Raw genomic sequence first — 12,500 nt, forward strand, 5'->3', positions numbered from 1 at the left:
CCGCCCTGCTTCGCCCTGCTCCGCCCTGCTTTTGATCAAGCAGTCGCGGGCGTCGGCAGAATTCGCCCCTCCGGCCTGCTCCGCCCTGCTCCGCCCTGCTTCGCCCTGCTCCGCCCTGCTTCGCCCTGCTCCGCCCTGCTTCGCCCTGCTCCGCCCTGCTTCGCCCTGCTTCGCCCTGCTCCGCCCTGCTCCGCCCTGCTTTTGATCAAGCAGTCGCGGGCGTCGGCAGAATTCGCCCTGCTCCGCCCTGCTTTTGATCAAGCAGTCGCGGGCGTCGGCAGAATTCGCCCTGCTCCGCCCTGCTTTTGATCAAGCAGTCGCGGGCGTCGGCAGAATTCGCCCTGCTCCGCCCTGCTTTTGATCAAGCAGTCGCGGGCGTCGGCAGAATTCGCCCTGCTCCGCCCTGCTCCGCCCTGCTCCGCCCTGCTTTTGATCAAGCAGTCGCGGGCGTCGGCAGAATTCGCCCTGCTCCGCCCTGCTTTTGATCAAGCAGTCGCGGGCGTCGGCAGAATTCGCCCTGCTCCGCCCTGCTTCGCCCTGCTTTTGATCAAGCAGTCGCGGGCGTCGGCAGAATTCGCCCTGCTCCGCCCTGCTTCGCCCTGCTTTTGATCAAGCAGTCGCGGGCGTCGGCAGAATTCGCCCCTCCGGCCTGCTCCGCCCTGCTCCGCCCTGCTTCGCCCTGCTCCGCCCTGCTTTTGATCAAGCAGTCGCGGGCGTCGGCAGAATTCGCCCTGCTCCGCCCTGCTTCGCCCTGCTTTTGATCAAGCAGTCGCGGGCGTCGGCAGAATTCGCCCCTCCGGCCTGCTCCGCCCTGCTCCGCCCTGCTTCGCCCTGCTCCGCCCTGCTTTTGATCAAGCAGTCGCGGGCGTCGGCAGAATTCGCCCCTCCGGCCTGCTCCGCCCTGCTCCGCCCTGCTTCGCCCTGCTCCGCCCTGCTTTTGATCAAGCAGTCGCGGGCGTCGGCAGAATTCGCCCTGCTCCGCCCTGCTTCGCCCTGCTTTTGATCAAGCAGTCGCGGGCGTCGGCAGAATCCGCCCCTCCGGCCTGCTCCGCCCTGCTCCGCCCTGCTTCGCCCTGCTTCGCCCTGCTCCGCCCTGCTTTTGATCAAGCAGTCGCGGGCGTCGGCAGAATCCGCCCTGCTCCGCCCTGCTTCGCCCTGCTTTTGATCAAGCAGTCGCGGGCGTCGGCAGAATTCGCCCCTCCGGCCTGCTCCGCCCTGCTCCGCCCTGCTTCGCCCTGCTCCGCCCTGCTTTTGATCAAGCAGTCGCGGGCGTCGGCAGAATTCGCCCCTCCGGCCTGCTCCGCCCTGCTCCGCCCTGCTCCGCCCTGCTTCGCCCTGCTTTCGATCAAGCAGTCGCGGGCGTCGGCAGAATCCGCCCTGCTTCGCCCTGCTCCGCCCTGCTCCGCCCTGCTTCTGATCAAGCAGTCGCGGGCGTCGGCAGAATCCGCCCCTCCGGCCCCCGCCCACATTTGTTTAATCCGATTCGCTTCAAAGTTCTCGGTGGGAGCCGCTTGGGCGTCGTCCGCGTGCGCTCCCTTCCCCGTCTCTTTCATCCGTCTCTTTTGGTTCGTTTGTTTGTCTGTCTTTCTTTGTTTATTTGTCTGTCTGTCTTTTTTTGTTTGTTTGTCTGTCTTTTTTTGTTTGTCTATCTGCTTTTTTGTTTGTTTGTTTGTCTGTTTTTTTTGTTTGTTTGTCTGTCTTTTTTTGTTTGTCTGTCTGCTTTTTTTGTTTGTTTGTTTGTCTGTTTTTTGTTTGTTTGTTTATCTGCTCCGCCCTGCTCCGCCCTGCTCCGCCCTGCTCCGCCCTGCTTTTGATCAAGCAGTCGCGGGCGTCGGCAGAATTCGCCCTGCTCCGCCCTGCTCCGCCCTGCTCCGCCCTGCTCCGCCCTGCTCCGCCCTGCTTTTGATCAAGCAGTCGCGGGCGTCGGCAGAATCCGCCCCTCCGGCCCCCGCCCACATTTGTTTAATCCGATTCGCTTCAAAGTTCTCGGTGGGAGCTGCTTGGGCGTCGTCCGCGTGCGCTCCCTTCCCCGTCTCTTTCATCCGTCTTTTTTGGTTCGTTTGTTTGTCTGTCTTTTTTGTTTGTTTGTCTGTCTTTTTTTGTTTGTTTGTCTGTCTGTTTTTGTTTGTTTGTTTGTCTTGTTTTGTTTGTTTGTTTATCTGCTTCGCCCTGCTCCGCCCTGCTTCGCCCTGCTTCGCCCTGCTCCGCCCTGCTTCGCCCTGCTCCGCCCTGCTCCGCCCTGCTCCGCCCTGCTCCGCCCTGCTCCGCCCTGCTCCGCCCTGCTTTTGATCAAGCAGTCGCGGGCGTCGGCAGAATTCGCCCTGCTCCGCCCTGCTTCGCCCTGCTCCGCCCTGCTTCGCCCTGCTCCGCCCTGCTTTTGATCAAGCAGTCGCGGGCGTCGGCAGAATCCGCCCCTCCGGCCTGCTCCGCCCTGCTCCGCCCTGCTCCGCCCTGCTCCGCCCTGCTCCGCCCTGCTTTTGATCAAGCAGTCGCGGGCGTCGGCAGAATCCGCCCCTCCGGCCCCCGCCCACATTTGTTTAATCCGATTCGCTTCAAAGTTCTCGGTGGGAGCTGCTTGGGCGTCGTCCGCGTGCGCTCCCTTCCCCGTCTCTTTCATCCGTCTTTTTTGGTTCGTTTGTTTGTCTGTCTTTTTTGTTTGTTTGTCTGTCTTTTTTTGTTTGTTTGTCTGTCTGTTTTTGTTTGTTTGTTTGTCTTGTTTTGTTTGTTTGTTTATCTGCTTCGCCCTGCTCCGCCCTGCTTCGCCCTGCTTCGCCCTGCTCCGCCCTGCTTCGCCCTGCTCCGCCCTGCTCCGCCCTGCTCCGCCCTGCTCCGCCCTGCTCCGCCCTGCTCCGCCCTGCTTTTGATCAAGCAGTCGCGGGCGTCGGCAGAATCCGCCCCTCCGGCCTGCTCCGCCCTGCTCCGCCCTGCTCCGCCCTGCTTTTGATCAAGCAGTCGCGGGCGTCGGCAGAATCCGCCCCTCCGGCCTGCTCCGCCCTGCTCCGCCCTGCTCCGCCCTGCTCCGCCCTGCTCCGCCCTGCTTTTGATCAAGCAGTCGCGGGCGTCGGCAGAATCCGCCCCTCCGGCCTGCTTCGCCCTGCTCCGCCCTGCTCCGCCCTGCTCCGCCCTGCTTTTGATCAAGCAGTCGCGGGCGTCGGCAGAATTCGCCCTGCTCCGCCCTGCTTCGCCCTGCTTTTGATCAAGCAGTCGCGGGCGTCGGCAGAATCCGCCCCTCCGGCCTGCTCCGCCCTGCTCCGCCCTGCTCCGCCCTGCTCCGCCCTGCTCCGCCCTGCTCCGCCCTGCTTCTGATCAAGCAGTCGCGGGCGTCGGCAGAATCCGCCCCTCCGGCCCCCGCCCACATTTGTTTAATCCGATTCGCTTCAAAGTTCTCGGTGGGAGCCGCTTGGGCGTCGTCCGCGTGCGCTCCCTTCCCCGTCTCTTTCATCCGTCTCTTTTGGTTCGTTTGTTTGTCTGTCTTTCTTTGTTTATTTGTCTGTCTTTTTTTGTTTGTTTGTCTGTCTGTTTTTGTTTGTTTGTTTGTCTTGTTTTGTTTGTTTGTTTATCTGCTTCGCCCTGCTCCGCCCTGCTTCGCCCTGCTTCGCCCTGCTCCGCCCTGCTTCTGATCAAGCAGTCGCGGGCGTCGGCAGAATCCGCCCCTCCGGCCCCCGCCCACATTTGTTTAATCCGATTCGCTTCAAAGTTCTCGGTGGGAGCTGCTTGGGCGTCGTCCGCGTGCGCTCCCTTCCCCGTCTCTTTCATCCGTCTTTTTTGGTTCGTTTGTTTGTCTGTCTTTTTTGTTTGTTTGTCTGTCTTTTTTTGTTTGTTTGTCTGTCTGTTTTTGTTTGTTTGTTTGTCTTGTTTTGTTTGTTTGTTTATCTGCTTCGCCCTGCTCCGCCCTGCTTCGCCCTGCTTCGCCCTGCTCCGCCCTGCTTCGCCCTGCTCCGCCCTGCTCCGCCCTGCTCCGCCCTGCTCCGCCCTGCTCCGCCCTGCTTTTGATCAAGCAGTCGCGGGCGTCGGCAGAATCCGCCCCTCCGGCCTGCTCCGCCCTGCTCCGCCCTGCTCCGCCCTGCTCCGCCCTGCTCCGCCCTGCTCCGCCCTGCTTCTGATCAAGCAGTCGCGGGCGTCGGCAGAATCCGCCCCTCCGGCCCCCGCCCACATTTGTTTAATCCGATTCGCTTCAAAGTTCTCGGTGGGAGCCGCTTGGGCGTCGTCCGCGTGCGCTCCCTTCCCCGTCTCTTTCATCCGTCTTTTTTGGTTCGTTTGTTTGTCTGTCTTTTTTGTTTGTTTGTCTGTCTTTTTTTGTTTGTTTGTCTGTCTGTTTTTGTTTGTTTGTTTGTCTTGTTTTGTTTGTTTGTTTATCTGCTTCGCCCTGCTCCGCCCTGCTTCGCCCTGCTTCGCCCTGCTCCGCCCTGCTTCGCCCTGCTCCGCCCTGCTCCGCCCTGCTCCGCCCTGCTCCGCCCTGCTCCGCCCTGCTTTTGATCAAGCAGTCGCGGGCGTCGGCAGAATCCGCCCCTCCGGCCTGCTCCGCCCTGCTCCGCCCTGCTCCGCCCTGCTCCGCCCTGCTCCGCCCTGCTCCGCCCTGCTTTTGATCAAGCAGTCGCGGGCGTCGGCAGAATCCGCCCCTCCGGCCTGCTCCGCCCTGCTCCGCCCTGCTCCGCCCTGCTTTTGATCAAGCAGTCGCGGGCGTCGGCAGAATCCGCCCCTCCGCCCTGCTCCGCCCTGCTCCGCCCTGCTCCGCCCTGCTCCGCCCTGCTCCGCCCTGCTTTTGATCAAGCAGTCGCGGGCGTCGGCAGAATCCGCCCCTCCGGCCTGCTCCGCCCTGCTCCGCCCTGCTCCGCCCTGCTTTTGATCAAGCAGTCGCGGGCGTCGGCAGAATCCGCCCCTCCGCCCTGCTCCGCCCTGCTCCGCCCTGCTCCGCCCTGCTCCGCCCTGCTCCGCCCTGCTCCGCCCTGCTTTTGATCAAGCAGTCGCGGGCGTCGGCAGAATCCGCCCCTCCGGCCCCCGCCCACATTTGTTTAATCCGATTCGCTTCAAAGTTCTCGGTGGGAGCCGCTTGGGCGTCGTCCGCGTGCGCTCCCTTCCCCGTCTCTTTTATCCGTCTCTTTTGGTTCGTTTGTTTGTCTGTCTTTCTTTGTTTATTTGTCTGTCTGTCTTTTTTTGTTTGTTTGTCTGTCTTTTTTTGTTTGTCTATCTGCTTTTTTGTTTGTTTGTTTGTCTGTTTTTTTTGTTTGTTTGTCTGTCTTTTTTTGTTTGTTTGTTTATCTGCTCCGCCCTGCTTCGCCCTGCTCCGCCCTGCTCCGCCCTGCTTTTGATCAAGCAGTCGCGGGCGTCGGCAGAATTCGCCCTGCTCCGCCCTGCTCCGCCCTGCTCCGCCCTGCTCCGCCCTGCTCCGCCCTGCTTTTGATCAAGCAGTCGCGGGCGTCGGCAGAATTCGCCCTGCTCCGCCCTGCTCCGCCCTGCTTTTGATCAAGCAGTCGCGGGCGTCGGCAGAATCCGCCCTGCTTCACCCTGCTCCGCCCTGCTTTTGATCAAGCAGTCGCGGGCGTCGGCAGAATTCGCCCTGCTCCGCCCTGCTCCGCCCTGCTCCGCCCTGCTCCGCCCTGCTCCGCCCTGCTTTTGATCAAGCAGTCGCGGGCGTCGGCAGAATCCGCCCCTCCGGCCCCCGCCCACATTTGTTTAATCCGATTCGCTTCAAAGTTCTCGGTGGGAGCTGCTTGGGCGTCGTCCGCGTGCGCTCCCTTCCCCGTCTCTTTCATCCGTCTTTTTTGGTTCGTTTGTTTGTCTGTCTTTTTTGTTTGTTTGTCTGTCTTTTTTTGTTTGTTTGTCTGTCTGTTTTTGTTTGTTTGTTTGTCTTGTTTTGTTTGTTTGTTTATCTGCTTCGCCCTGCTCCGCCCTGCTTCGCCCTGCTTCGCCCTGCTCCGCCCTGCTTCGCCCTGCTCCGCCCTGCTCCGCCCTGCTTTTGATCAAGCAGTCGCGGGCGTCGGCAGAATCCGCCCCTCCGGCCTGCTCCGCCCTGCTCCGCCCTGCTCCGCCCTGCTCCGCCCTGCTCCGCCCTGCTTTTGATCAAGCAGTCGCGGGCGTCGGCAGAATCCGCCCCTCCGGCCTGCTCCGCCCTGCTCCGCCCTGCTCCGCCCTGCTCCGCCCTGCTCCGCCCTGCTTTTGATCAAGCGGTCGCGGGCGTCGGCAAAATTTGCCCTGCTCCGCCCTGCTCCGCCCTGCTTTTGATCAAGCAGTCGCGGGCGTCGGCAAAATTTGCCCTGCTCCGCCCTGCTCCGCCCTGCTTTTGATCAAGCAGTCGCGGGCGTCGGCAGAATTCGCCCTGCTCCGCCCTGCTTTTGATCAAGCAGTCGCGGGCGTCGGCAGAATTCGCCCTGCTCCGCCCTGCTCCGCCCTGCTTTTGATCAAGCAGTCGCGGGCGTCGGCAGAATTCGCCCTGCTCCGCCCTGCTCCGCCCTGCTCCGCCCTGCTCCGCCCTGCTCCGCCCTGCTTTTGATCAAGCAGTCGCGGGCGTCGGCAGAATTCGCCCTGCTCCGCCCTGCTCCGCCCTGCTTTTGATCAAGCAGTCGCGGGCGTCGGCAGAATTCGCCCTGCTCCGCCCTGCTCCGCCCTGCTTCGCTCTGCTTTTGATCAAGCGGTCGCGGGCGTCGGCAAAATTCGCCCTGCTCCGCCCTGCTCCGCCCTGCTTCGCCCTGCTTTTGATCAAGCAGTCGCGGGCGTCGGCAGAATCCGCCCCTCCGGCCCCCGCCCACATTTGTTTAATCCGATTCGCTTCAAAGTTCTCGGTGGGAGCCGCTTGGGCGTCGTCCGCGTGCGCTCCCTTCCCCGTCTCTTTTATCCGTCTCTTTTGGTTCGTTTGTTTGTCTGTCTTTCTTTGTTTATTTGTCTGTCTGTCTTTTTTTGTTTGTTTGTCTGTCTTTTTTTGTTTGTCTATCTGCTTTTTTGTTTGTTTGTTTGTCTGTTTTTTTTGTTTGTTTGTCTGTCTTTTTTTGTTTGTCTGTCTGCTTTTTTTGTTTGTTTGTTTGTCTGTTTTTTGTTTGTTTGTTTATCTGCTCCGCCCTGCTCCGCCCTGCTCCGCCCTGCTCCGCCCTGCTTTTGATCAAGCAGTCGCGGGCGTCGGCAGAATTCGCCCTGCTCCGCCCTGCTCCGCCCTGCTCCGCCCTGCTCCGCCCTGCTCCGCCCTGCTTTTGATCAAGCAGTCGCGGGCGTCGGCAGAATCCGCCCCTCCGGCCCCCGCCCACATTTGTTTAATCCGATTCGCTTCAAAGTTCTCGGTGGGAGCTGCTTGGGCGTCGTCCGCGTGCGCTCCCTTCCCCGTCTCTTTCATCCGTCTTTTTTGGTTCGTTTGTTTGTCTGTCTTTTTTTGTTTGGTTATCTGTCTGTCTTTTTTGTTTGTTTGTTTGTCTGTCTTTTTTTGTTTGTTTATCTGCTTCGCCCTGCTCCGCCCTGCTCCGCCCTGCTTTTGATCAAGCAGTCGCGGGCGTCGGCAAAATTTGCCCTGCTCCGCCCTGCTTCGCCCTGCTTTTGATCAAGCAGTCGCGGGCGTCGGCAGAATTCGCCCTGCTCCGCCCTGCTCCGCCCTGCTCCGCCCTGCTCCGCCCTGCTCCGCCCTGCTTTTGATCAAGCAGTCGCGGGCGTCGGCAGAATCCGCCCCTCCGGCCCCCGCCCACATTTGTTTAATCCGATTCGCTTCAAAGTTCTCGGTGGGAGCTGCTTGGGCGTCGTCCGCGTGCGCTCCCTTCCCCGTCTCTTTCATCCGTCTTTTTTGGTTCGTTTGTTTGTCTGTCTTTTTTTGTTTGGTTATCTGTCTGTCTTTTTTGTTTGTTTGTTTGTCTGTCTTTTTTTGTTTGTTTATCTGCTTCGCCCTGCTCCGCCCTGCTCCGCCCTGCTTTTGATCAAGCAGTCGCGGGCGTCGGCAAAATTTGCCCTGCTCCGCCCTGCTTCGCCCTGCTTTTGATCAAGCAGTCGCGGGCGTCGGCAGAATTCGCCCTGCTCCGCCCTGCTCCGCCCTGCTTTTGATCAAGCAGTCGCGGGCGTCGGCAGAATTCGCCCTGCTCCGCCCTGCTCCGCCCTGCTTCGCTCTGCTTTTGATCAAGCGGTCGCGGGCGTCGGCAAAATTTGCCCTGCTCCGCCCTGCTCCGCCCTGCTTTTGATCAAGCAGTCGCGGGCGTCGGCAAAATTTGCCCTGCTCCGCCCTGCTCCGCCCTGCTTTTGATCAAGCAGTCGCGGGCGTCGGCAGAATTCGCCCTGCTCCGCCCTGCTCCGCCCTGCTTTTGATCAAGCAGTCGCGGGCGTCGGCAGAATTCGCCCTGCTCCGCCCTGCTCCGCCCTGCTTCGCTCTGCTTTTGATCAAGCGGTCGCGGGCGTCGGCAAAATTCGCCCTGCTCCGCCCTGCTCCGCCCTGCTTCGCCCTGCTTTTGATCAAGCAGTCGCGGGCGTCGGCAGAATCCGCCCCTCCGGCCCCCGCCCACATTTGTTTAATCCGATTCGCTTCAAAGTTCTCGGTGGGAGCTGCTTGGGCGTCGTCCGCGTGCGCTCCCTTCCCCGTCTCTTTCATCCGTCTCTTTTGGTTCGTTTGTCTGTCTGTCTTTCTTTGTTTGTTTGTTTGTCTGTCTTTTTTTGTTTGTTTGTTTGTCTGTCTTGTTTGTTTGTTTGTTTGTTTGTCTTTGTTTGTTTGTTTGTTTGTCTTTTTTTGTTTGTTTATCTGTCTTTTTTTGTTTGTTTATCTGTCTTTTTTTGTTTGGTTGGTTGTCTGTCTTTTTTGTTTATTTGTTTGTCTGTCTGTTTGTTTGTTGGTTGGTCTGTCTGTCTTTTTTGTTTGTTTGTTTGTCTTTTTTGTTTGTTTGTTTATCTGTCTTTTTTTGTTTGTTTGTTTATCTGTTTTTTTGTTTGTCTGTCTTTTTTGTTTGTCTGTTTATCTGTCTTTTTTGTTTGTTTGTTTGTCTGTGTCTTTGTTTGTTTGTTTGTCTGTCTTTTTTGTTTGTTTGTTTAGCTGTCTTTTTTTGTTTTTTGTTTGTCTGTCTTTTTTGTTTATTTGTTTGTCTGCCTTTTTTTAGTTTCTATTTTCTTTTTTCTTTTCATTTATTTCTTTTTCTTTCATTTTTTTCTTTTTCTTTTCCTTTTCTTTTATTTCATTTTCTTTTTCTTTCATGTTTTCTTTTTCTTTTCCTTTTCATTTATTTCTTTTTCTTTTTCTTTCATTTTTCTTTTACTCTTCCTTTTCATTTATTTCTTTTTCCTTCAATTTTTTCTTTTTTCCTTTTCATTTATTTCTTTTTCTTTTTCTTTCATTTATTTCTTTTTCTTTTCCTTTTCATTTACTTCATTTTCCTTCTCTTATCCTTTCGTGGTCCTCCTGTCTCGTCGGTGGTTTGTCGTTCTAACCACCAAGGAGGTTTGTTTGGCCAGTCGGTGGAAATGGCCGTCCTACGCCTTTTGTTCCTCGAGGGGGGAGGAGGGAGGAAAGGAGGGGGAGAGGGATGGGTGGGAGGGATGGGGATAGAGGGATGGGTGGGAGGGAGGGAAGAGGGATAGGGTGGGAGGGAGGGAGGGGGGAGGATGGGAGAGGATGGGGAGGGAGGGAGGGAAGAGGGATGGGGTGGGAGGGAAGAGGGATGGGTGGGATGGGTGGGGAGGGTGGGGGAGAGGAAGGGAGGGTGGAAGGGGAGGGAGGGGAGAGGGATGGGTGGGGAGGGGGAAGGTGCTAGGGAGGGAGGAGGAGAGAGAATGAGGGAGGGGAGAGGGAAGGATGGGGAGGAGGAGAGGTACAGAAAGAGTGAGAGAGTTTGGGAGGGAGAGGGAGAGAGAAAACAAAACGGAGAGAGAGAGAGAAACAGAGACCAATACTATCAAACGAAAAAAAAATCTAACGATAAAAAAAGACCGAGAAAGAGAGAAGAAGAAAAAGAGAATAGCGAAAGAACGAAGATAAGCGCCGAATTTACGACTTTCTCCTTATTATTACTCGCCGTCTTATCTGGTCAGCTGATCGGCACTGGTCCCGGCGGGGGGTCTCAAGACGGGCGCGGAAAAGCCGGGTTGGGGGGGGAGGGAAGGGGAGAGAGGAAGTGAGGGAGAGAGGGGGAGGGGGAGAGGAATGAGGGGGGGGGCGATTGGGGAGGGGGAGGGGGAGGGGGGGTGATTGGGGGAGGGGGAGGGGGAGGGGAGAGAGGGAGTGAGGGAGGAGGAGGGAGAGAGGGAGGAGGGGGATGGGGAGGGGAGAGAGGGAGGGCGATTGGGGAGAGAGAGGGGGTGCGACTGGGGAGAGAGGGGGAGAGGGAGGAGGGGGAGGGGAGGGGAGAGAGGGAGTGAGGGAGGAGGAGGGAGGAGGGGAAGGAAGAGGGAGAGAGGGGAGGGGGAGGGGAGAGAGGGAGTGAGGGGGAGGGGAGAGGAGGTAATTAGGGAGAGAGGGGAGGAGGAGGAGGGGGAGGGGAGGACACAATTAGGAAAAGAGGGGGAGAGGGAGTGGGGGAGGGAGGAGAGAGATGGTGAGAGGAGGAGAGGAGGAGGAGGAAGGAAGGGAAAAGAGGAAATGAGGAAGAGGGTGGGAGGGGAGGCGAGAGATAGAGAAAGAGAGGCGACAGACAGACAGAGACAGAGAGACAAAGAGGAGAAAAGCCACAAACAGACAAAAGAAAACAAAAACAAAACAAAACAAAAAATCAAATCCCACTCTTTCTTTTCTTTCTTTCTTTCTTTCTTTTCTTTTCTTTTTCTTCTCTTTCTTTCTTTCTTTCTTTTCTTTTTCTTTTTTTTCTTATACTTAACGAACTCCCCAAGATTTTCACAGTGCTTGTAAATAATTAAATTCTCAACGGCGCTCTCTCCAGGATACTTAAATGCACGACCTAAAAAAAAAAAAAAAAAAAAAAAAAAAAAAAAAGAAGAAAGAAAAAAAAAATCGGTTTAAACTATCGGGATTTTTTTTTTTTTTTTTTTTTTTTTTTTTTTTTTTTTTTTTTTTTTAGATAATTTAGGTCCAGGAAAATAATTGAGTTAACGCATGCGATGATTATGATGATTATATGTGAATAATTATTGCTTTGTTGGTGTTTTAAGTTCATTATTATTATTATCGTTGTCACTGTTATTATCAACACCATGATTATATAATAATTGATATCATTATCTTTATTATCATTATCACCGTTCTCGTTACTGTTATCGATGTCACTATTATTATCACCAATATCGTTATCTAATTATTGATATCATCATTATCATTATTATTATCTTTATCTTTATTGATATCAGTATCAGCATTATCTAGTCTTTATTAATATTATTATCTTTATTTATAGTATTATCACCATTACTGTCACAATCATCATCACCACCATCACCACCACTATCACCACCACCATCATCACCACCATTATCACCATCACCACCATCATCATTATCACCACCACCATCACCACCCTTACCATCACCACCACCACCATCACCACCACCACCACCACAATCACCACCACCACCATCACCACCACCATCATCACCACCATTATCACCATCACCACCATCATCATTATCACCACCACCATCATCACCCCTACCATCACCACCACCACCACCACCACCACCATCATCCTAGTCACATCACACCACCACCATCATCACCATCCTAGTCACACCACCACAACCCCCCCCCCCCGCCTTCTCCCCTAAATCCGAAACCCCAACTTGATCTCTCAAAGTTGGATCCAAATTCGCTCTTTTCGAAGTTTTACGTTTTTTTTTTATTTAGTTTTCTATTCGGTGTGTCGGGGGGGAGGGAATCCTTTAGAACCTCACCCCCTCCCCCTTTCTTGAAGTTCGGACCTCCTTGCTCTTTTGCCTTCAGCTGTCCCCTCTCAGCGCCCCTTCTCCCTTCTCCCTCACTAACCCCTGTTTAACTCCCCCCTCCCCCAACCCTAACGCCACCCGGTACTCAACCCCCATTTAACCCCTTCCCCCCTCCCCCTCTCAGCCCCTCCATCTCCCTCCTCCCCCTCCTCAACCCCCCCATTCCCCTCCTCCCTCCCCCTTCACAACCCCCATCCCCCTCCTCCCCATTCACAACCCCCCATCCCCCTCAACCCCCTTCACAACCCCCCCATCCCCTTCAACCCCCAACCCCCCCTCCCCCCCTCAACTTTCACACAACCGCACCTAACGCCGCCTTCCCTCTTCTCTTCTCTCCCCCCCCCGCCCCCGCCCGCCCCGCCCGCCCCGCGCAGGCTACAACCCCTTCGTGCTGATCGGCCCCGTCGTGGTCTTCTGCGGGGTGGTGGTCCTCATGCTCAGCATCGAGGTCTGCGTCAGGAGGAGGGAGTTCAAGGAGAAGAACCCCGAGGTCATGGACGACGAGGACGACGACGAGGAGAGACAGGTGAGGTTGGGGGTGGGGGAGGGGGAGGGGGGGAGGTTTGAGGGGTGGGAGGGGTGAGGTTGGAGGGGGTGGAGGGAGAGGGGAGGGTTAGAGGGGGAGGGGTGGGGATGGAGGGGGATGGGTGGGGATGGAGGGA

The 12,500-nt window shown here is 56.7% G+C and overlaps 1 protein-coding gene across 1 annotated transcript in view; it reads left to right on the forward strand.

Moving 5' to 3' along the window:
- The window catches only part of LOC113805434 (uncharacterized), a 76,220-nt gene that overhangs the window by 56,443 nt on the left and 7,277 nt on the right, over positions 1–12,500 (forward strand). The window contains exon 5 of the mRNA XM_070116813.1: positions 12,213–12,364. Within this exon, the coding sequence (XP_069972914.1) occupies positions 12,213–12,364 (152 nt within the window). The remainder of the gene's footprint in view (positions 1–12,212; positions 12,365–12,500) is intronic.

The sequence above is a fragment of the Penaeus vannamei genome, chromosome 39 (assembly GCF_042767895.1).
Source record: "Penaeus vannamei isolate JL-2024 chromosome 39, ASM4276789v1, whole genome shotgun sequence".
NCBI classification, from domain to species: Eukaryota; Metazoa; Arthropoda; class Malacostraca; order Decapoda; family Penaeidae; genus Penaeus; species Penaeus vannamei.